At 37.3% G+C, this 23,043-nt stretch overlaps 1 protein-coding gene across 7 annotated transcripts in view; it reads left to right on the top strand.

Annotated features, from left to right (window-relative positions):
- DPYD (dihydropyrimidine dehydrogenase) overlaps window positions 1-23,043 on the top strand; it is a 350,974-nt gene that overhangs the window by 91,144 nt on the left and 236,787 nt on the right. For all 7 annotated transcript variants that reach the window (XM_040073309.1, XM_040073306.2, XM_040073310.1 and 4 more), the window contains one exon: window positions 13,353-13,440. In XM_040073309.1, the coding sequence (XP_039929243.1) occupies window positions 13,353-13,440 (88 nt within the window). The remainder of the gene's footprint in view (window positions 1-13,352; window positions 13,441-23,043) is intronic.

The following is a 23,043-nucleotide window of genomic DNA, read 5'->3' as shown; positions in this document are numbered from 1 at the left end:
TTGGGTTGAGTCCCACACTTTACGTTGCATATATTGTAAGAATATTGCAAATGCTGGAACTTGTTATTTTTTTTGTCTTAATAGAAAGGTAACACGATATTACAACATCTGAAAATAAGTCTGGTTCGCTTGTTCTTTTGGAACATAAAACTTAATTAAAGCACTCATAATGTTATTTGTAGTGTGTGTATTGTGTAAATAGTGCACAGACCATAGTAATGAGGTATATGCACTAAGAAGAACCCTTCATCTTCCAAAAATGATGGTGCATGCAAAGCAGTACTGTGAACTATAGTTGAATGATTTTTTTGGGCTGAATCTAACACCAAAATATGATGTTTAATTTTTTTCGTGGAACCTGCATCTATTTGAGATTTATCTCTACACAGTGACTTAGTCTTATACTGTGGGAAAAGTGTGTGTTAGAGAAGGATTAGGAGAGGTATAATGTTACTAGGATGGCAGTAATAGGATTCATCCAGTGAAGAAATTACTTCAGTTTAAAATATGTGAATAGTAGTGCGATCAGGAGCTATTCAGAAAAAAATAGCTTTATATTTTCATGCTAAGCAGAAAAATGCTGGTGAGTCATATACTCCCACCAGGCTGATGTTGAGAAATATGTCAGGAGGTTGTGTAGAGCTATTTTCAGGTTCAAAATAATCACCCAGGAATTTCATTTGACCATGTAATATTTTTTCATCTTCTCAAAGGCAACAAACATGTAATGTATAGTATAAATTTGATGTGTACTTTTAACTATGTAGTAGAAAATTACTAATTTGCACTAATGATAGGGAGACTCTTTTGTGAATTACTCAATCGTGCAAATTAACAAGTGAACAAACACAATAAAGAAAGAATAATGTATCACATAATGTTCTTAGTCTGTTTTGACATTTGTGGTTCAGTGTTAACTGTTTTTGCTGGTACATCATCTTGCACAGTGCTAGTAAACATATTCAAGTGTATTTTAGGAAAGATCATGCTAGCTATCAGTAGAGCATTTTTCCAGAGCAGTGTCATTCCCTCCTCTTTGCTGGAAACTGAGAAGGTAATATTGCCATATGTAATATTTTGTGCATATTTCTATTGCTTTTGTTCGAGTTGAGGACAGAGTTTTGCCTGGTTATGTTTTGTAAGCAAGAGTATAACTTAGGTTGCTGGATCTTATTAACATGTGTAAAGCACCAAAATGGACTTGTAGAGAGATCTTCCAAAATACTGTCAGGAACTCTGCTCTTAATTACTCTGATTTGAACTATTTTTTGTATTTTGGGGAATTGTTTGGGGGCTTTTTTTGGTGGTTGTTGTTTGTGGTGGTGTTTTTTTGTTTTTGTGTTTTGTTTTTTTTTTTCCCCTTTGCGTGATAACAGTCAAACTCCTGTCTCTCTGAAAAGCTCATGCTCTTTGAAAGGGCTGAAGAGGCTGGTCATGGATAAGGAAGTGAAGGGACGAAGAAAAGGTAGAGTTTTTATTGTTCTTCACTCCTGTCTTCATCTCCAAAAAGACAGACTTCTTATAATTGGAAAAATATCCCATCTGGTTATACAAAAAATTGCTTCAGTGTAGGAAACAATAAGTAGAGGCTATTTCCAAGAAATTGTTTCCAGTCATAAGGTGACTAGTAGTATGTTTCACATCCTTAGTGAAGTGGGAAATTAAAGAGTGGATAATTCTATCTTTCTGCTATTTTAGGCTTGCAAAAGAAAACCAAATTGCTTTGACTAAATTAGAAGTGACTAAACACCCTTTAGTTGCATTTGTTGTCCTCTATTCCATTGCTTCATGTTATGTGCTTGAACACATACTGACGGCACAACAAACACCCAAGAGTTGGTTTGAATTTATATTGATATTCTTTGCTGAACTGACTAACTTCAGTCAGAGGCTGGAGACAAAACCTATGTAGTTCTAGTATCTTTGGGAGCCTTGCTTGAATGTTTAACGCCATCCAGACCATTGTAGAAAATGCTGCCCCTGAATATACCTGAAATGGGGTTGGAGTGGGATTCTAAAACAAAGTATTTTTCCTTCTCCTGCTTAAAATTTCGAAGCCAATATCAAGATACCTTCGTGAAAGTGAACTAACTACTTTTAAAATTGCTAACCAGGCAAATCCTGACAGAAAGGAATCTGATAAAGCAACAGCATCATTCACAATCAAAACTTCTACTGGTCTACAGTAACCTCAAATTGGAATATATTCTGCTGTGATCAGATCCTGGCCAAGGACGGGGGGAGCAATAGGTAGGCTTGCCTCCTGACATTCCTGGAGCCAGGGATGCAGGAATGGAGCAGACTGATAATAGTAGCTGTCAGGGAGATTTTCCTGTTGGCTTAATTTGTGGGCATGGGTACACAGCTTCAGGATTCTTACTGCCGAGAAATTTAATAAGAGCTGTCTGAGTTTGCAGCCAGCAGACTTGGGCATTCACCTGGAGTAAAGAAAAGAATTTACAGCCCTCACTGTTAAGGAAGAGAGACACTGGTAAGTAAGCTATACGTGTGATTGTGTTGATATTATAGCCTGCATCATAGTATCCTGTAAATCCTGCGGTATGAAACTCTGGAAGTTGTCAGATGCATTCATTAAACCCTAATGCTTCTGGATTAGAAGGAGCAATGCTAAAATCAGAGCATCTAAGTCTGGGATGCAGGAACAGTTGGGGTGCTGGTAATGTGTACGCGGTGTGATTTTGTGTAGAGGAGGTACTAATGGAGGGTGGAAGAGAAGCAGCATTTTGTACTGATTCCTAGGCTTTCTGAAATGTCTGTGTGACTAGACTGAGAAATGCAGATCTTTGTGGAGTATTTTTTTATATATAAATTTTAATAATTTTCTGTAATTGTTTTCAAATAACTGCATAAAAAAGAATTGCCAAAAGGCAGACATCTGCTCATTTGTGGCAAGGAAAGCTATCTACCAAAAGAATATTTAAATCCTTCCAGCAGGTTTTTGAAAATGCAGTGCCTTTGGGAAATGGGGAAAGTGTGCTTTTTTAGCCACACTACATTTACAGTCCTGGGATTGCTGTATTTGATGTAGGTCTAACAATTTGAGCATGTACAAAGAAGAACAGTGACACAAATTCAAGAACAAGTGATCTATCAAACTATTGTGGACTAACAGATTAATGATTTTTTTTATATATCCTAAAATTTCATAAAGCTGTGTTTCTCTGAAAAAAACCCACATTTCTGTTAATATTTTCCAGACAGCACTTAACTGCTGAGCCATCACAGAAAATGTATTCATTCTTATGCCATTAACTTCAGTATAGGAGGAAATGTGACAAATATGTTCTTTTATATAATCTTCTTAAAAGGATGTGAAAATTCTCCCTGCTTAGCTTTTAAAGGTGAAACCTAAAATGCAAGATATTTCTGCTTTTTTTTAGCAACAAATGTTTGTCCTATTTTTGCAAAAACTGATTATTCTCTGGTTGCCCTCCCCAAAGCCTTCTTGACATTGAGAATCCAGAGTTTTTTTCTGTGTTTAGCTAGTAGATGTAGTTTTCTTTGCCAATATACTTTGACCTAAAAGGCTATGCTGTAGTGCTCAGAAATCAAAGTGTTTTAAAAAGATTTTCTTGTGGTTATACTTGGAAAATCCTTGTATATATTTAATATTTTAGTTTCTTTGGGTACTGTTATTTTAACATAGTCCTTTTTATTTATCCTAATTTTGGGGTGCCTGGTAAAGTGCTTAAAGTAAGGATTTAATTTAAAAGGAAAAAAATACTCCTGTCACTCCTCTAGTCCTAAACAACTTGAGACAGACATGAACTCTTAAATTTTGGAGTCTGCTTATCTCTGTGGGAAACGTCAACTGTAGATAGATAAGCAGACATAAATTTGCCATTTTAAAAGGCCATTTTTCAGCTTACTAGGGGAAATTTCAAAGATAACGTAAACTTGTTGGGTCATGTAGTCCAGCCTTCTGTCCATGTAGCCCGGTGAAACTGTAAAGCTTGAACAGCTCTCTCCAGTTAAGTTGTTTGCATGGAGGAGATTTGCATGTAGGAGATTTCCACACTGGAAGAATGAGGCTGTGGAAAGGTATAAATACACAGTGGGGTGCTTCTGTGAGGCAGTCTTGCAACCAAGAGGGTCAGGTGTTAAATTTATTTGGTGATCTACAGAAAGGCTCTGTCCATATATTTTTTTGTTTTGTTTGTTTGGTGGGGTTTTTTTTATTGCATTGTTTCAGTTTGGTTTTTTTTTAGCTGGGGAGACACACAGCTAAAAAAAATTAAATGATATATTGGTTTCACATAATGTGAAGTGTGGACAGTGATTTCAGCTGTGTCATTTTTTCTTATTATCATACTGTGAATGCATGAATGTTATAATATTTTTCCCAGTGAAGGTGTTTATAGAAAAATCTGGATATAGCACATACAAGACCAATCATTTAGTCTTAGTGAGTTAGTGTGTTTCCTTCTTGCAAACAATTAAGACTGAATTTTCAAGTATCTACTATTAAAATGTTACTTATATCACTAAACTCAAGATACAAAGAATGCAACATTGATTCTTAGTGTAATTTGTTTAGGGTTTGTCTTTACTCTGTGCTCACCTCTCTAGTTTCCCTTTGTGATTTCTGTAATTGTGTCATGAAGCTCTTTTAATTTGCTGAGGAGGTGCTGGTTTTGAATCTTTACTTTTTGAGTAAATGTAAGGTAGAAAAGCAAAGCCAAATAATTATCTTAAACGTCAAAGCATGCAAGAAAATGCCACCTTTTAAAAAATATGCTTATATATTATAAACAGGGTAACATTATTTTCTTATGACTAAAAAATGTATCAATTATTTGCAGCATAAAAAACCAGAACTGAAATAGCAGGCAGATTTCCTTTTTCTGGGTCTTGATGACTGAGCATATTAACAAGTTAAAGTATCACTTATTAAGGTATCTTAGACAAACCTCTTAATTTGAAAAAGAGGATGAAAGAGAGTCCTTGTACAAGTGCAATTTCTAGACAAAATATTAGATCTTAGAATCCTCTGCTGCGTTCTTACAGTTTCCAAAAGAGGGAAAAGGCAGGAGTAGTGGCACATGGTTCTCAAATCTGTAGCTGCAGCAATTTTGAGGTGAGGAAGAGCGAGGACACTGGAGTGATGAGAACTCACTTCTGGAAGATTTGCATGAAGCTGGCTTAAGAAATTGCTTAAGCATTTTCATTATAAGCAATTGAATGGTCTGACTGGGTCCCACTGGGGACTACATATATTAAAATTAAGCACAGTTAAGCAATCTGATAAATGAACTAGAGTGTTCACTGTCTGGAAGGACTGAGCTTTATTTACTAAGGAAACTTTGCCTTTCTTTCCAAGTTTTAAAACTTGGCAAAAGGTGATCAGCTGGGGCCAATGACTTATCTTGTCCATTGGTAGAAGCATCTTTATCGGGTTCTCAGTGGAAAGCTGACTGACCTCTCGATTTTCTCTGGAGGTCTAAACTACTGTAGCAGCCAAAACTGATAATTCTTTTTTGTTTCTGGAAATCTGAAAACAAGAGAAATTGAAACCTTTGAAGGTTTTATTTTTAATCTGAAATTCAGTTATTTAATTTGTGCTTTTGCCTGCTTCCAGATTATGTCCATTGTAGGGTCAAATGTTCAGGAGGCACCAACAGCAAAGCTAAAACCCTCCTGGTCTTTTGCCTTCTTTTCTCCCTTTCGCCCACATTCCTACCCCTTGCTTATATTAGCGTTGTGAGTTGGGAAATGGTGGGATTGCATTGTGTGCAGAGAGCAGTATAGTACTAGATCAACATTCAATCAGATCTGTGGATAATTGCAAGGTGTGATGGAAAAGGGAGAGCTGGGGCATTTCTTGGTGCTCAGATGCTAAAAAGGGAGGCTTTAGCTTATTATGCTGTTACTGCCTTTCCCAAGACTAATTCTCCACAAAAGTTCATTGTTTAAATCACTCTTCGTTAATTGTGGTAGAATTTCTGGCATGCCTAAATTACAAGACAGATTGTGGTTCTGTAGTGAGGAAATCCGTTTCTTCTGGGTTTGTAGTTTTTAATTGAGAACGTTTTCCTAAATTTTCAATTAATGCATTTTAGTTAGGCTATATTGTATCATAGACTGTTAATATATGTTATTCTTAAATTTAATCAGTTTTCAGTGCAAATAAATGGTAGATTTGTGCTCCTGGTATTAATGATATAGTGAACAGAGTGGCATTTGTAAGATGTGCATAGATGATGAAGGCATTTTGGGAGAAAAAACATCTTTGACTAAACTTGTAAAGTATATCATTCCTGAAGTGAACCCAGAGGAGTTTTGTTGACATTAAGGTAGACAAACAGGTGTTTCATATTTTGGAAAGGTAATTTACACAGGACAAGAATCATGCCACATAAAACAAATTTCTTTTCTCCTAAAAAGCCTAGAAAGGATATTTGGTACAAGTCAAAATATCTGTAACACTTCTGGGAGAATAGTCCAGGCGAAAGAAGATTATTGTGTACAGGACAAGCCATAATAAAAACTGTCAGTTCTGTCAACCTTTCTGTCTACGGTCTATAGAGGATTAAAAGGATATTGAACATCATGTAACAGCTGTCTCTTATGTGAAAGAGATCACTGTTGTGGTGAACATAAATGTACCCGTTTAAAAAGCTCCAGAAGGCGAGGTGTGTCTGGGCCACGAGTGGCTGGTTTGGCAAGTAAAGTGCTGCTTTCAAGGACTTGAAGAGCACAATGCGAGGTCTAAATAGATACTATCAGTGTTTTATCAACAAGTGGGTTTCTTATGAGTCTTTTGCACTACTGGAATAGTATGGGTACTATCAAGTTTATTACCATAAGCAGGAAACTATATTGTGTTCTTATGACGTTGAGAAAATATTAATTAATATGTGGTGTGAAATTTAATCAGTGTTAACAGAGAAGTTGCAGATTGCATTTTAAGTATTTGGTTTTGTAACTAAAAACTTTAAGATTTAAATAAAAAATATTTTGTCGGCAACAATAAAACCTTTAACTAGACATAGTTTTTCCTGGGACAATTTAATGCCTTTTGAATGTTGATTAATACTGTTGAAAACACTGCAATTTCATAATGCTTACTGTGAAACAAGAAAAAGGGGGACTATGCTTAGAATTAACATTGATGTAGTAGATGGTTGAAATTATTTTTATGATCAATATTAAAAAAATGGATTTCCAATATGTCAAAGGGATGATACAGTTTTTTCTGATTTGGCATCAGCTGATACATGCTTTGTGCTACAGTATTCTGTAAGCGGAACGGTGTTTTCTATTTTTAATCCCTCTAATTTATGTAACAGCTTTATTCAGCAACATTAGAAATTGGAGAAATGTGATTAAAGTAATGATGTGCAAGTTATATAAATGAAGAGGGTGAAATGCAGCAGTCTTTTAGGTTATAGTGCAAAATGATTAGTGAAAAATTCTGCGTCCCAGTAAAATGACAGAAGGAATTTAAGGAGAATATAATTTCCCATGGACCAACTTTGGAGCAGGCTGCTCCCCACGGTGCAGTGCGGACAGAGCCCAGCTGTGTTCCCACTGCTCAGCAAGGGGTTAAGAGGAAATCCCACCGTCCTACTTTTCGTATGCGAGGCTTCATTTGTGTGTCTGATCTGACCAAGAAAGCACTGTCCACAGTATGCAGAGGCAATGACAGATTTAGTGCAGAAATGGAGGTTTCTGAAGGGCTGGATGGTAGTTGGCAACAACTCAGAAGATGGACTGTAAATGACTGGTGCACACCTTCCTACACCATTGTCATAGATACCTGATGACAGACAGTGGCTCCTTTTTTTGTTATCTACGTTGTCCATTAAAATGAAGTTATGATAAAAGATGATGAAAAGTTACAGGACAGAGATGTGGAAAAGTTTCAGATGAATGGGGAAGAAAGACTACAGGAAGACAGCCAAGCAATAGTAAAGAGTAGAGAGTTCCTGCACTCAAAGGGGATTCAGAAGTAGATGAGAAAAGAATTATGGCTGTGTAGAGAGCCAAAGAAGAAAAGAGAAAGATGAGGCATTGATGAATAGAATGATTTGGAGCCTATGTCCATATGATTCACCACCTCTTAAGTGTCCAAAAATAACCTTGTCTATAAGTGCCATTATTCTGCACTAGGGCAGGAGGTTTTTGTGTCTGAAGACTTACTTTCAACTCTGATCATTTCTTCTTTTTGATAAAAAGCACCTCCCTTACCCATCCTGTAACTGCCAGCAGCAATGCCGTGTCTGTCTCTAATCCTGTTGAGTACCTCTATTTAAAATTTACTTCGTCTGGTTATGTGAACTTACTGACAGAGAACTAGTGCCATTTTTTAATGGATCTGTAGAAGGGTTACAGGATTTGAGGTGACTGAAGAGGCAAAAACAACAATGTGGGTGTCTTTCCTTCTTTCTTTAGATATGCGCTAGTATTGCCAATTTACATGATACTGAATGTTTTGTTTCTTATGGCTCCTGTGCATTGCTAACAGGCTAGCCATTTCTCACAAATAGAATTTTTCACTTGTTGTTTTAAAAAATAACCTAAAAGACTGCTGCATTTCACCCAGTATTATATATCCAGGACCAGGATATCTACTTGTCTGTATTGCTGTGTTTTGCACAGTTTCTGATGCCCTTTGTGTTCGGAGGTGTTTCTTGGCATTTAGATTTGTTTTTTCTGTAGTCCAAAATTTTTTTCATAGTTGATTCTAATTTAAGATTTTGTTGTCTTTGTCACATTGTGCTTACACAACAGAGTTGTTGGCCTTGCATGTGAGAATTCCTTTTTCTGTTTCTTGACTTTGAATATTCCTGTAAGTATCATTTGTCTTTGGTACTCATCAACCCCAAATATCAACTGTTACAGTCTTTTGGTGTTTCAACCTGGCAAAACATCACCTGTTTACTTTATAATCCTTTTCTCTTCTATCTATTGTGAAATACAATGAGCACAAAGACAAAAAGATGTGGGATTTTTCTCTGTGAATGTTAGTTTTGTGTGTGTGTATTTTTGTTTGTTTTTATCTAGGAAAATAATGGCAGGGTTGTTTGTTTGTTTTTCCCCAGCTGCCAACAGTAGATTTTTACCAGTGGCTTACCATTTAAGTAAGGCATCCCTTACCTTTTTAAAATGAGTCTATGTATGTCCAACTGTTAAAGTTCATCCGTGACCCTCTTTCTCTTGCAAGAAGCAAGACCAAATGGGGAGAAGAAAGCCTAACTTCTACAGGATTAGCCATAAATAATTAAAGGATTAAACCTCAAGGGAAAAATCTATGTAATGCTCTTCACTTCTGCCATCAAAGGCAAGGGGGATTCAACTTGGGATTCAGATTTATTTGGAAATAATAGATTAATTTCTTCCTGACATGCAGCTTTCTTATTTCAGTGCCTACTGTCCCCAGCTCAGTGTTTAGAGTGGTGCAAGAGACTTGGAACTAAGAAGAGTCCTGGTTGAGTCAACGTTGCGTCTCCTGTTCAAACCAACCTCTTATTTACTGGGTGCAATTAGCTCTGCCATTCTCTTAAAGTTAATTGACCAAAGCCTCAGGAAGTACATACAGAACTTCATCTGGGCTATTTTTCTGAGCTGTGGATAAAGTTTTAGAAATCTCTACAAGTAGTAGAGCTGGAAGTCTTTTTTCAAAATGACTGTTTATGTCCTGCAAAAACCTGCATAAATTAATTAGGATTCAATTTGCTTCTAAACCTCTGCCAACAGTAACCATAATAAAGGTTATTTGGTCTGTTTTGTGATACATGAAGATTTGATGGGTTATCAGCTACAATTGGTTGAGGAATATTACTCCAGATTATCTGTACCACCCCCGACCTTTCAGCATTCATGTGATTGCGTTTCAGGTGATGTTATTGCCAGTTACATAGACAATTGTTGGCTGCATTTTTAGGTAACAATACAACTAAATTGCCTTTCTTTGTTTAGAAGCAGAAGTGTGTTAGGAGCTAGCCTGTACCTGGAAATGGGACTGTTGGTCAGATATTTTAACTTTAAAATAAAATATGGGGTAATATTTCAACAGTTGTACAACAAAAGCTATTACCTGAAAATTAGTCTTGGCTATGGCTTCCTTTTATCTTCTGCAGTGCAAAGACTGTGGTGTTGTCTTTTATAAGGAAATTAATATGCATGTGAAGTGAATGTGGTGTCTTATAAGAGTCAAAACAGCCTATATGTTTCTAAAGGAGATGCTGTTCCATGAACAATGGGAGAAAAAATCATCATGTAGGGTGTTTTCTCATACTTGGTAGGATTTTTTCCTACATTTTTACTAAGAAATGCTGATATATATATATTCTCAGATTCGCGGAGGTCTGCATGTAGTCCAGAATGTTGTTTGGGTTTATCTTAGTAGTGAGCATGCACCTCTTTATTTAATTTGCTAGGAGCTAATGGGTGAATTAGAAACATTTAATCTAAATTACTAATTTGTTTACAATATTTTGAACCAAAATCATAGTAATAAAATAACCTTGTAAAATGAAAGGTGGGATTTCTCAGGTTGGGAGGACAGTTGAAGAAAAAGAAAGGAAGTATAATACTTAATGTTTCTTCATTGGGGTATATGCATGTGGAACTGAAGCTCATGGTAATTGTTGGTGTATTCCCTTAAGCAGGGTATTTTGCCTGTGATTTTTGAAAGGATCAATCACTTGCAGCAATTTATGTAATAACTTTCTCGTCTGTGACTCTACTACTTTATTTATTCTTTTTGCCTGATTCTAATGCAATACCTTTGCTCTTTTGTACAGTAAATGCACTCTGTAATATCTATGATGGTATGGTCAAAGGATAATTTATTATCAGATAGAAAAATAGGTCAACACTAATGTCACTTGGTGATCAACCCCCCAAGTTTAATAAAACACCTCACCAGCATGCATTCAGCACAGTGCTTGATGTTTTATTAGGACTATAGTACCTTACAGTACCTAGCTATAGCAGGAGTGTAATTACTGAGCTGTCATGGTGATAAGTGGGATTAATGGCAGCCTGGTGCACTTTAGTCTGCAGAGTGCCTGGAAGATGGTATTATTATAAGAGAAAGTCTGGACTGGCATATTCATGGCAACCTCCCCTCCTCCCCAAAGCTCACATTCAAGTTTGCATTACCTGCCCCTCTCAGTAGCTGACATTTTCAACAGCTGTTATTTGTGAAGCAACTCAAAAATCAAAAGAGAATTTGGTAAAGATGCTTGCTAGTCTGAACGAATAATCTGTACACAGCTTATCCTGCCAGGTGCCATGCATTTATGACATGAGATTGTTCTATATATAATCCACAGAATGTGTTTTTTGTTCAGTGTGCTTCCTCTGATTTTGAATACAGAACTGTTGTATTTTAAAGAAAACCACACTGAGGAAAGTGAAGAGTAAAAAGTCGTAATGGAATCAATGTCTTTTTAATTGCATGATTTTTGAATTCTGTTATTTCCTTACTATCTACACAGGCAAACTGCTCATCTGAGCCCTCTTATTGGTGTTATTTTGTCTAGCACATCTCCTTTTTGCTTGCTTGTGGAATTTTGCTTTCTTTCAAATAAGAAATTATTGTCTGCTTCAATGCTAAAAGCATCCTTTGGACTCAGCGTTCTGGCCACAACCTTTTGAGGTCCCCCTGTCCCACCTTTCCTTGTTAAGACCTTTTTAACATGTACCTGTCACAGGTAGTGCTGGGCAGTGTTATGTTCAGCTGCCACAGCTAAACCTGCCGATGTTTTTCTGACATCCCACCTAGCTGTACTAGTAACCCAGTGTGGTGCTGAACCCAGGTTTGGCTTCTGCAGGTTTCCCGCCTTTTGCAGCCTGGGAGACCTGTTTACTTTAAGTACATCCTCTGGGGCCTTTTTTCCATGACTAGCCTGGTGAGAACATCCAAACAGCCAGTACCACATGTGACTTCAAATTTTGCTGGTTCCATATTGTCTGCAATACCTAGGTAGATGATAATGAATAATAAGATGAAAGGCTAATTAATCTTTTACTTAACTAGCTTTCCCTTCTCTCATATTCCACCCTTAAGTGAAAAAAAATCAACAAAAAAACCCTGATGTGTGTGATTGACAAAGTCAGAATACTGTTTTGCTGCAGGTATTGCAGTAATTTATTTCCTTTTAAAGTGCTCTTTATTTCTCTGTATATAGTCCTCTAGCCTCTTGCAGCTTTTCTGTGTTTTAAAATGCTCTGCCCCAGCCAGTTCCACAGTGTTTTTACCTAGCACTGAATAACAATAATTAAGGTAGACTTGTATAACTTACGTAAGTATCTGGGCTCAAATAATATGTAAAAACCAAATTTTTTTTAGTTTTCCATAGATTGTTAAACTCATGATTTGCATTAATTCTGAATGTTACTAAAACAGTGTCAAAAGAGCATCTGGGATAACCTAACGAATTCTGAGATGAGCAGTGAGGCATTTGACCTATGATAATCATTGATCTATAAAACCAAGGCTGTACCAATATACTAATGCCTTTGTGCCTAACAGAGAACCATTTTACTCCTTCAGCTGACTTTTAGCTTTTTTTAGGTTCGCTTAATGCAAGTTGTGTAGCCTGTCCTGAGGACTTAATGCTTAGATGGGACTGGTGCAAACAACCAGATAATAACACCCCCTGCATGTATGACTATGCAGAAACAGAAGATCAGTCTTTATTACTTAGGATGTTCTGTCACCTTATTACTTAGTTAGGTTTTGTCATTAGAAATGACAGGAAGAAGGCGTTAGAAGGATTTTTGGTTGGGAGTATGTATAAGGCTACTGAATTATTTTCAGAAGTCAGAGACTTATCACAGGAAATTCATAGAAAACTGACTTGAAAATTCATCAGCTATTCTTATTCTTTGGATAAACAGTAAAAAGTAATTCCTTCCTTTGTAGAAGTACTATTGCTTTTGTATGTCTGATTGTCCAACATTCAGCATTTAATCCATAATGAGACTTCCAGAACTTAAATAATAAATTTAGGTTCACAGCACGTATTTTTTCAAACAGAAAAATGAACTGGTCGGAAGTTTAACCGTCATGGATTCCAGGAAAAAAATTACCTCTATGTAATTTGAGGTTTTCCTAATACTTAACAAGTTTCAATGTGCTTGTAAATGATACTCTCTGCCTTCCTATGTAAAGTGCAGTCAACAAAACATAACTAATCTGTGTTGATCACAGTCAATAATGATCATGTAGTGCTTTGAAATTTTAAATAGAAATTCTATGAAAGTGTTGTGTGTTATTGCTTGTGACTTGTCTTTTAGCATGCTATCTTGAAAACCTTATGATGTTGGCTGCGCTTGTATTCCATGTCTCCTTGACAGATTTTCTTTTCTTCCTGTAGATGCTTAAAGTGTGCAGATGCCCCCTGTCAGAAGAGTTGCCCAACTAATCTGGACATCAAGTCATTCATCACAAGTATTGCAAACAAGGTAAAGTCGGGCTTGCAGTTGTACATGGCAGGAGATAACGGCACTTACTTGCAATTTTGTGGGTGAGATTGCATTTCAAGGCTTATCTTTGTAAAGTCTTTAAAATAAAGTGTTTAGAAGAGACATTTTGAAGTCTGAGTCAGCTAATTTTGATTATTTTTACTTCTGGTCCATGCCAGTACAGATAGTGTATAATGCAGATCTATTTCTTCATGTCAGTTTTTCTATAAAGTTTTGATGGTTTTCAAATACAATGATACTCAAAAACCTGAGCATTATAATGTCATTATTTAGCCTTTCTGCTACCTGAGGTATTACAGTTAAAAACCTCTCCTTTCATTAAAGGTATGGGTGGGGCAGAGGAGGTTGGTGGTTTTCTATTTTTTTTTTTTTTTTTTAAAGAAGTGATTATGATTAAAGTTCCTATGGGCAGAAATTTGCTATAAAGATGATAGTCTCAAGGAATATTATCCTGTCCTTTATTGAAAGAGGCTCTGTTTAATGCAAGTGTAGTCACTCACTGGGACTGTTAATAACATACTACAGAAATAAAAGGGCACCCCTCTTTGGAGGTACTGTTCCTTTTATTAATAGGCTGCTATATGATGGTCATAGTGAAATCTTAGAAACATTATTCTGAATTGTTGTTTACAAATTACTTTTAATGGGCATAAATAGAAATAAATAAAAGTTACTGCAAATTGGATGTGACAAGAATTATTAGGGCCATCTGGGATAGCCTGGAGATGACTGGATACTGGTTGCCCCATACCTCTTCAAGCTTACTTCCCATTTATGGAATGATCAGCTGCTGTGTGACTTACATCCGTGTGAGCCCAACTAGACTCATAACCTACTGAGGGTGTTATAAAGATTATCTGTCTGCTTTTTATGCTCTAACATTTCTCATTTGAAAGGGCCAACACAGGTAACGCTGAGTAAAGTGGGTGGGCAACAGCAGCACTTCCATGTGCAAGCGAGCAGCCAAATTGCTTTTATTAAACTGTGTGGTACGGAGGAGACACCAGTAAATTCTGTACCTTAACAAGAAACATTAGGTTAAGAGGAGATATTAAAATGTGTGTATCAATTACCATGTAACTGTGTTGCTGTGGTTTGCAGTGATTGGCATTATGCCCAGTATATGCATATAGACTGTTTTCATATGGAATCTGTATCCTATCACTGCTGGATTTATTTTCATGAATGTAGGCATCTGTTTGCAACCACAGTATAGTTTGTGGCATATTGCTGCTTATTGCCTCTTCAGGCATCGTGAAGCAGGCAAACCGAGTGGAGAACGTACCAAGGCAGTAATGCAACTGCTACTCTCTGTCTCATCTGCTTGTATCAGGAACGGTGTGGCCAGCAGGAGCAAGGAGGTCATTCTTCCCCTGTACTCAGCACTGGTCAGGCCACACCTCCAGTGCTGTGTCCAGTTCTGTCCCCTCAGTTTAGGAAGGACGTTGAGATGCTTGAGCACGCCCAGAGGAGGCAGCGAGGCTGGTGAAGGGCTTGGAACACAAACCCTGTGAGGGACGGCTGAGGGAGCTGGGGTTGTTTAGCCTGGAGAAAAGGAGACTCAGAGGTGACCTCATCACTCTCTACAGCTCCCTGAAAGGTGGCTGTGCTCAGGTGGGGTCGGTCTCTTTCTTCAGGCAGCAACTGACAGAAGAAGACGACACAGTCTCAAGCTGCGACAAGGGAAATATAGGCTGGATATTAGCAAAACAGGAAGAGTGATAAAGTACTGGTGTTGTCTGCCTGGGGAGGTGATGGAGTCACCATCCCTGGATGTGTTTAAAGAAAGACTGGATGTGGCACTCGGTGCCATGGTTTGGTTGAGTTGTTAGGACATTGGTTGGCCTCAATGGTCTTGAAGGTCTCTTCCAACTTAGTGATTCTGTGATCATTGTGCTGTAGTTTGTTTAGGAAACCTAAAGAAAATTCGATGGAAATATTTTACCAGGATGGTCTTTTCTTATGGAGGATTCATTATGCTACTGTTTTGGGTAGGATAGGGTGATATGTTGTTGAGGAAAGAAAAGTTATCAAAACAAAGCTGGGAATCAGCAGCCAAGGAAGATGGATTGAAGCCTGCAACAGAAGATGTCAGAGAAAGAACTAACACCGGTAGCATCCTGGTACAATAAATTTGGTGGGTATCTTAGACTCTGACAGCCTCCAAAATATGATGCCCCTTTGTAACTCGATGGATAGGGTAAGTTATTTTAAAGGCAGATTCATTCTTTTTGAATTGTATTTTGGCAATGAAATAATATTAGTAAGCTGCCTTGAAGGTTTGAAGTAAAGTCTTTGCCTTGCTGAAGCCAATGAATATATGCTTACTGATTCTAATAGGGCCAGATTTAACCTGTCAGGTGGTCAGTGAGGTGGATCAACCCTAGGGAATTTGGGTTGTTTGATGATGACTTTTAAATCCTCCTGGATTTGACCTACGATAATCATTGATCTGTAAAACCAAGGCTGTACTGCAGATGCATGGTGAGACACTGGCTTTGCCCTGAGCAGGTGATCTGACCACTCGGTGTTTTTTCAGAAAATCCCAGAAAATCCTGCTATAGAAAAGAATTGCAGCATGCTACTATTCTCTCAGGAGATATAATTTTGTTTTGTTTGTTTGTTTGCTTTTGTGGAGAACCCAAAGTATCTTTGATTACTGAAATGTAATCACGGAGTGTTGTTTTGGACCCTGTCCCTACCTATCAGTATCTTCTGTATCCGCTCTGAAACTTATGATAAAAGGTCTAACACAGCATTGGTAACTGCTTTTACCTCATGTTTGTGTCTGGTTGTTGTGTAGGCAGCAGGAAACATTCACACACAGGAAGTTTTGGAAAGCCAGATATTTGGTTTCTGCTGTTCAAGATGTTAGGATGTAAAATTGTATGCCTAAATCAGCACTGCTGCTAATTCGAATTTCAAGTGTGAGTTTACATACAGTCTTATGCTCTTCTTTCTCTTTTCACCCTATAAGAAGAAATTTTACATGGCATGATTGTGGAACAATTCACTGCAAGAGCTCTAATGCTGACTTTAAAACTAAACAGCCAGAAAACCAAACCAAAGGAACAAATCTCCCAAAATCAGATGTTAGTAGAATTCCCAGAAGGATATGCCTAGCAAGCAGCTGAATTCATGGGCTGAGAAACAAGGCTAGAGAGTCCCGCATGCCCATCACAGGGGATTTGGAACTAGATGATCTTCAAGGTCCCCTTCCAACCCAAACCATTCTATAATTCTGTATTTTTAGCCTCCATGGCTATGTCTCCTATAATTCATGTCCCAACCAACTTAAGGAAACTACCAGTGCACAGAGGGGACCCAGCCTTGACTTCATGGCTGCCATCTGCTGGGTTGAATTTTCCTTTTGATGTATTAGTTTCTGATGCCTTTGCTATAAAATAGCTATTATAACAAATTTGGTTATTCAGAAAATAACAGGAAATTCTTCTGTTTACTTTATTTATAGAACCTTTCGTAATTATAGGTGTGTACTGCTGTTTTTACAGTACTGCATTTTGATACTCCTTGCTTTCTGTCAAAGGTACAAGGTGAAAATTGAGAGGGGGATACCAAAACTTGAAATGACTCACTTGAAGTCATGACCTGGCAGAATCTGTTGAAAGCCCTCTACCACGTCTGCTCCTGTGGTGTCCTCTGCTCTCTTTCTTTCTGCTGCTGTGATGGTACCTGCACCATATGCTTTTAGAACAAATAGAAGACAAGAATGGTGTGCCTTTGAACATTAAAACATATAATTTATAATTTTGATGGGTTTCAGTGCAACCAGTAAGAATTTTTTCACTTTGTTATGCATTTTGCTAAACTTCTATTGAAATAATAAGTAAGATATTACCATTCAGCAGTCTGAATATTCAGCTTGATGAAAATTTCTGTATTATTGTCACTGAAATTCTTGCTTAAATGATCAAGGATATTTTGCTTGTCATTGAAAATCGTTTTCAGTATGATACATTTGTTTTTGCCGTTTTCATTTTATAAATGAACTTTCATTTCTAATCTGAAAGCTTATAAATACATATGGTAGCTTCTAGAAGAAATAAATAGGTGAAACCTACAGGTGTTTGAGGTCAATAGATTCGGGGAATTGGGGTACATTTTCTAGACTTACTGAAGTCTGTGTCCTGCTTCTGAATCTCTCATCACCCACTTGAGAAACTCGTTTCAGCTGGTTACTCTTCTACCTGTTTAGAGAAGATTGTGTTCAGTAAATTCCTTGTCCTTATCCTTGTGTAAGTATTGCATGCAGGTATTTATTTAAACATGATTCATTATTAATATAGACTATTTAGACAGCAGTAAACTGAAAATGAGTTACTTTGTCAGGTATTAAAAAGCTCTATTGTATGTGGGGTTTTTTTGTTGGGAAATGGCTCTAGCAATCATAAAGGGTCAGGGATTCTTGTTCTCTTAAGCCTGAGGCTTTTTAGATATTTACAGGCCATGTACAATGTAGCTGTTCTGGCTGTTCTGCCATTAGGCCTGAGCTCTGGAGTAGAAGAGGGACAAGGGAGGAGGGTTGTTCCTGGGTTGAGAGGGTAATTGAATTGCCAGACTCAATGAGCCTTGAGCCTCTCTGAGAGAAAGGATGTCACTTATGCTGTATTGTGTTAGCTGCTGTGACTCAGTGGAGTTTAGGCCACAACTTCCATTCTCTTTTTCCGTACAAACTGGATTACAACTCCGCTTTATAAAGGTACAGTCTATTCCATTGTGTCCTCCCAGTTTGTGTTTTTTGGTTCATAAAGACCACTTGCAATTGTGTCTCTCAGAGATCAGACTTCAAATTCACCAGACACACATTGCTATTTTTGTTTCTGAGCATAAGAAGATGGCAAACAAGTATTCTGACTTCCAGCTGTCTTCTGTAAATACCACCACATTGCAAAACCTGTATTCCTTTATAATGAACACTTTATAAGTGCTTTCTTAGTTGTTTACTTCTTTAAAAAGGAAAAAAAAAAAAGTCCAAACATATTCAGCTGCTGCAGGAGAAGCTTTGCCCCCCAGCCCTGAAGTAGTACCAGGAATGGCTTTTAGGATTGTGTGCCCTCCTTTCCCTGTGTTGATATGTCAAGGCAAGAAGGAACTTGTAAAATGGAGCTTTAGGACTTGTCCAAAGGACTGGCACAAGCAAATGTTTTACAGCAGCAGAAAAAACTACAATTTCCTGGAAGCATCTTCATCTGAACACTTGTAGGGTGTGCAGATTTTCTCCTGTTCAGCAACACTGTGCAAGAGAAGCAGCCCTTTAGAAAGCAACAGCTCCTCACATGCTTTACCTTTGAACTGCTCAGTGAGAGAGTCTTGGAGCTCTTTATTATCAAATGCCTTTATGGTTTGAGTAGCAACACTGAAAAACAACTGTTGTTGCACACGGGGATATCAACTTTTGTTACACAGCACAGGCATAAGGAGCGAGTGACTCAGCCTTTATAGTCACAGTCTGTAATGAAGAACTGGAGGTACAGAAGTATCTTTCGTGTTATCTGCACTTGTAGAACTTGCTTTGTCGCTGTAGCCCTCTGTGACTAGTTCTCAGATTTTTATTTCAAGCCATGCATTATTACAACGATTCCTGATATCGACTCAGCAGTTTTTTCTTGTGTTCAGAAAGACCATCTTCTCCCATATCCCCCAATAATAACCTGGTGTGTATTGACACATCGACTCTTGATAACAGACTGTATGGAGGCCAGCATTAAAAAAAAAGAGGCCAGTTCCTCCCCCCAAAATCCCCAAACCAAATAAAAACTCCACATTGGAAAACAAACTCTAAAACAGCCCAGTCCCCAAAATCAGCAAAGCCATGCTGTCCTCTGGATCAAAGGTAAAACATTGTCCCTGGGCTATGCAGAACACTGTGAGGGAAATGGAGGGGGGAGAAATTATTGTCAGGAACAGTACAGAGAAACTTGTGGAACACTGGAGGTAAGTTATAGGATTTCAGAGGAATCTTTAGGTTTAAATAAAACCAAAGAAAATTTGTGTGGGACTTTCAAGAGTGAAAATCTTTTTTTTTTCAAAGGAGAAATCAGAGAAGGAACAAACTGGAAGATAGAGATGGATACCAAGGGGTAAGGGTGAATCTGAAGTTTGGGAGATGGTGGGAATAAAGGAAAACATGTTTGTGGTAATGCACTAGAAATAAGAAAAATTAAAACTGTGTAGACAGAGGAAAACAAGACACAAAAAGTTGTGGAATTGCTAAGAGAAATGAAGAGAAGATTGCCACAGAGAAAGGGTGTTGAGAGACATAGGATTATGACAGGTGAGAAAAACAGAATGATGGGGGTTTTTCTGTGCCAGAGGAACTCTGACTAAATTAACAAAAGACATCTATATGCCATTGCAAAGACTGTAGAAAACCACAAGTCACAGTTCATATGTAAAATACTGTAGATGGAGTACTGCTAATACAATGAAGGACTGTGGAAGCTTCTAGGTGACTGGTAATAATGAGATACAGATATTCATCACAATTAATCTTTAAGTACTACTTTGAGGCCCCAGGTTTTTCAAAAGTGCTGTTTTATTTAACTTTCTCTGTTAATTGTAGTATATTTCAGGCCACTAAATAAAATAGCAAGGAAAAGAAATGCATTTAAAAGAAAAATTAGGAATGATGTTAAATTGATGCACGTGAAGCAGTGACTTTTCTTGAGATGTCTGTTTGTAGTTAGTATAATGGAATGGCTGACAGCTGGTTTCAGTTGCCGTAGTGTAATTATGTAGAATAGACTTTTGCGATGACACTATGTCAATTAAGGAATCTCTCACATTCTAGACTACAAAGGACAAAATGACAGTACAAGATATTTCTTCCGTTCTTTTTCATAAAAAGGTAGTGACACTGTGTGAAATTGCAGTCCTGTTATGATGACACAAGTCAAATGATGTGAAAGATTTCTGGATTGATTAAAAATCATCGGCATTATAATATAGAATATGTATGATTTGATAAGTTGCTGTTATGTTTTGTTCATTCTTCTTTGGAAGATATTTGGGGGGGCTGACAGACTGAGGGTGTTTCTTGTTATATTTGAACTGGTGTGTGTCAGTGTGAAAAATACTCCTTATATAACAACATACTTTAAATAGTGACTCTTCGGTCTGTGGAAATATTCTAATCCAATCCATCTTGAGTAAATTTTAAAGCCATTGCAGAACACGAACTAGGATAGCAGGTGGTGATATTTTTCCATGTATTTTGCTCTGTCTCCCTTTTTTAAACTTAAATCCAGATGCAAAAGAAAATATGGGTTTTTCTTCTTTCCTTTTAAAGTATTCATGCTGTCTCCAAATTCTGATAGTCAGTGTATTAATTTTTATTACATAAAGCATGATAATGCATATTCTTCATTTTTTTTGAGAAAACTGCAATATCAAAACACCCTGATGCATAATGAATTTATTTAAAAAGCTCTTGAATTGAATTGTAAGAAAGGATGCTACAAGCATTTCCTGATAGTAAAGGCAATTTCTTCTGGTCTCTCATTATTGATCCTATGTGTTTTAATAGGTTTTTTCAAGTAAAAAACAGTTTAATTTGCATGCAAATTATATAATGCTTCCAAATGATACATGTGGAGATCCTCCTCTGCCTGTTTTCCTCTGATTATTGATATCTATTTAAGGCTTGTTTTTGTTCCCTGTGTTAGCAATGTAGTATTTATTGACATTTTGATGTGGGAAACCACAAAACATCCAGTTAGATTAATTTATTTCTATGGAAGTGCACAGGAAAAAAGATTCTATGAACAAAGGCGGGAGCGGACATTTATCTCATTAAAAAATTCAGAAGCGCTCTAGGTTTAGACTTGCTTCCTCTGTGACGTCTGTAAGAAACTGGCCAACTGAGTCATCTTATTATTTAAACATCTACAAAGATTAGTCCAAACTGTTAAGGTAGCTTGCATTATTCCATGCACTGAAGTATCTGTGTCATTTTAATGAAGCCAGCCTCCCTTTAATTATGATCCTTTCTCATGAACAACATATGCGTAGTTACCAGCCTGCCAGGTCTGCATCTCTGCATGTCTATTTTATATGCAGCCTACTACACACTAGTTTTGTAAAATGAAGTGATCAATATTTTTTTGAGATGCTAATATTCTATGAATATTCTACTTTTAATGTCACTGATAAATATAATGATCATTAATGCATGTTTTCAACTTAAAAAGGATAAAGCTGCATAAACACAATGTGTTTGTTTAACTAAACATTTAAGATGCTATACATATACTACAAACTCTCATTTATTGCTGTACTACAATGCTTTGTAGTTTTGTAACACAATTTGTATAATACCACCCAGCGTAACTTACTAGATTTACTGAATTTATCTGCCTTTATTTTGTCAAGTATTGTAAAATGTTTTTTTGATTGGTATGTTAGATAATTGCACAGTAAGGATAGGATAAATAATTAAATGTAGTAGAAGGACAAAGAGATGAAGCAACTCAGAGTTAGGCACATGAAGTGCTGCCCAGAGCCCAGCCTCCACACTGCGCTGTGCCCAGGCAGGCAGGAGGTTTGCAGGCGGACTTGCTCTCGAGCCACTGCACAGTTGTGGTAGCAGCACGTGGCAAAATCCTTTCACTGGTAGTGAGCAGCATCAGTGGCAATGGGAACAGGGAAGGTAGAAGAGAAGAATATAGGAACTACAGCTCTTCTGAGAGAATGTTGTAGGTTTACCTATGGTAAAATTAGCACAGAGTAATTATTTTTTGGCAGAGCAGGAAAGCAAGTGCACTCTGAACCCGTGCTTCCATTTCATCTCTAGAGATGCCCACCTTAGCACAGTTGGAACATACTAGTGAAGCAGTGCAGAAGCCTTGCCCTGCTGCTCTCAAATGTGACCGTGTTTTAATTTATCATTAAAATTATTTTAGGTGCTGAGACTAGAATATACCGATTGATACAATTTATTTAAGGTCTTAATATATAGCGTGTACTATATAGTTTTTGATTCTCTTATTTGAAGAGGATGCAGTTCTTTTTTTGTCAAGTGCTCCCACTAGTAGTGGCAGCTGCAGGAACTCATGATCATGACAGCAGTATCTCTTCCCAGATCAGGTCTCTACCTTCATATACTCCATCACGTTTCTCCCAAAATAAGAGTTTAGCAGCAGCTGGCCTTACCCCTGTTGAGTTTTCAGTTCCAGCTTCCTTCTTACCAAACTCTGGTATGGTGTTCTGAGACAGATTTCCTTAGATATTCCCTTAACAAACTGTGATCTTGGTCCTATAGCTGTACTGACCCTGGGCCTTTCTCTCTGAAGTCACTTGTGCTTTAACATACCCCGCCTCTCTGTAGCATAGCTGTGCTCAAAGTTTGGTTTGAGCTTGCAGAAGAAGTAAGATGTGCCAGCTGTATTGACATTGCTTGTATTGGAACAGCTCACATGTGAGAATATATATGAAAGAAAATTAATTTTAAATGGGGAATATTTAACAGCTTTGCTTTCTAGGCATAATAATTAGGCCTGTATATAGATTTTAATTATAAAGCTGAAAAATGTAGAAAATCCTTAATGAAGTTGCTTAAACAGA

The sequence above is a fragment of the Hirundo rustica genome, chromosome 9 (assembly GCF_015227805.2).
Source record: "Hirundo rustica isolate bHirRus1 chromosome 9, bHirRus1.pri.v3, whole genome shotgun sequence".
Taxonomy (NCBI): Eukaryota; Metazoa; Chordata; class Aves; order Passeriformes; family Hirundinidae; genus Hirundo; species Hirundo rustica.
Note: the sequence above shows the minus strand (reverse complement) of the source record. Positions and strands in the feature narration are given on the sequence as shown.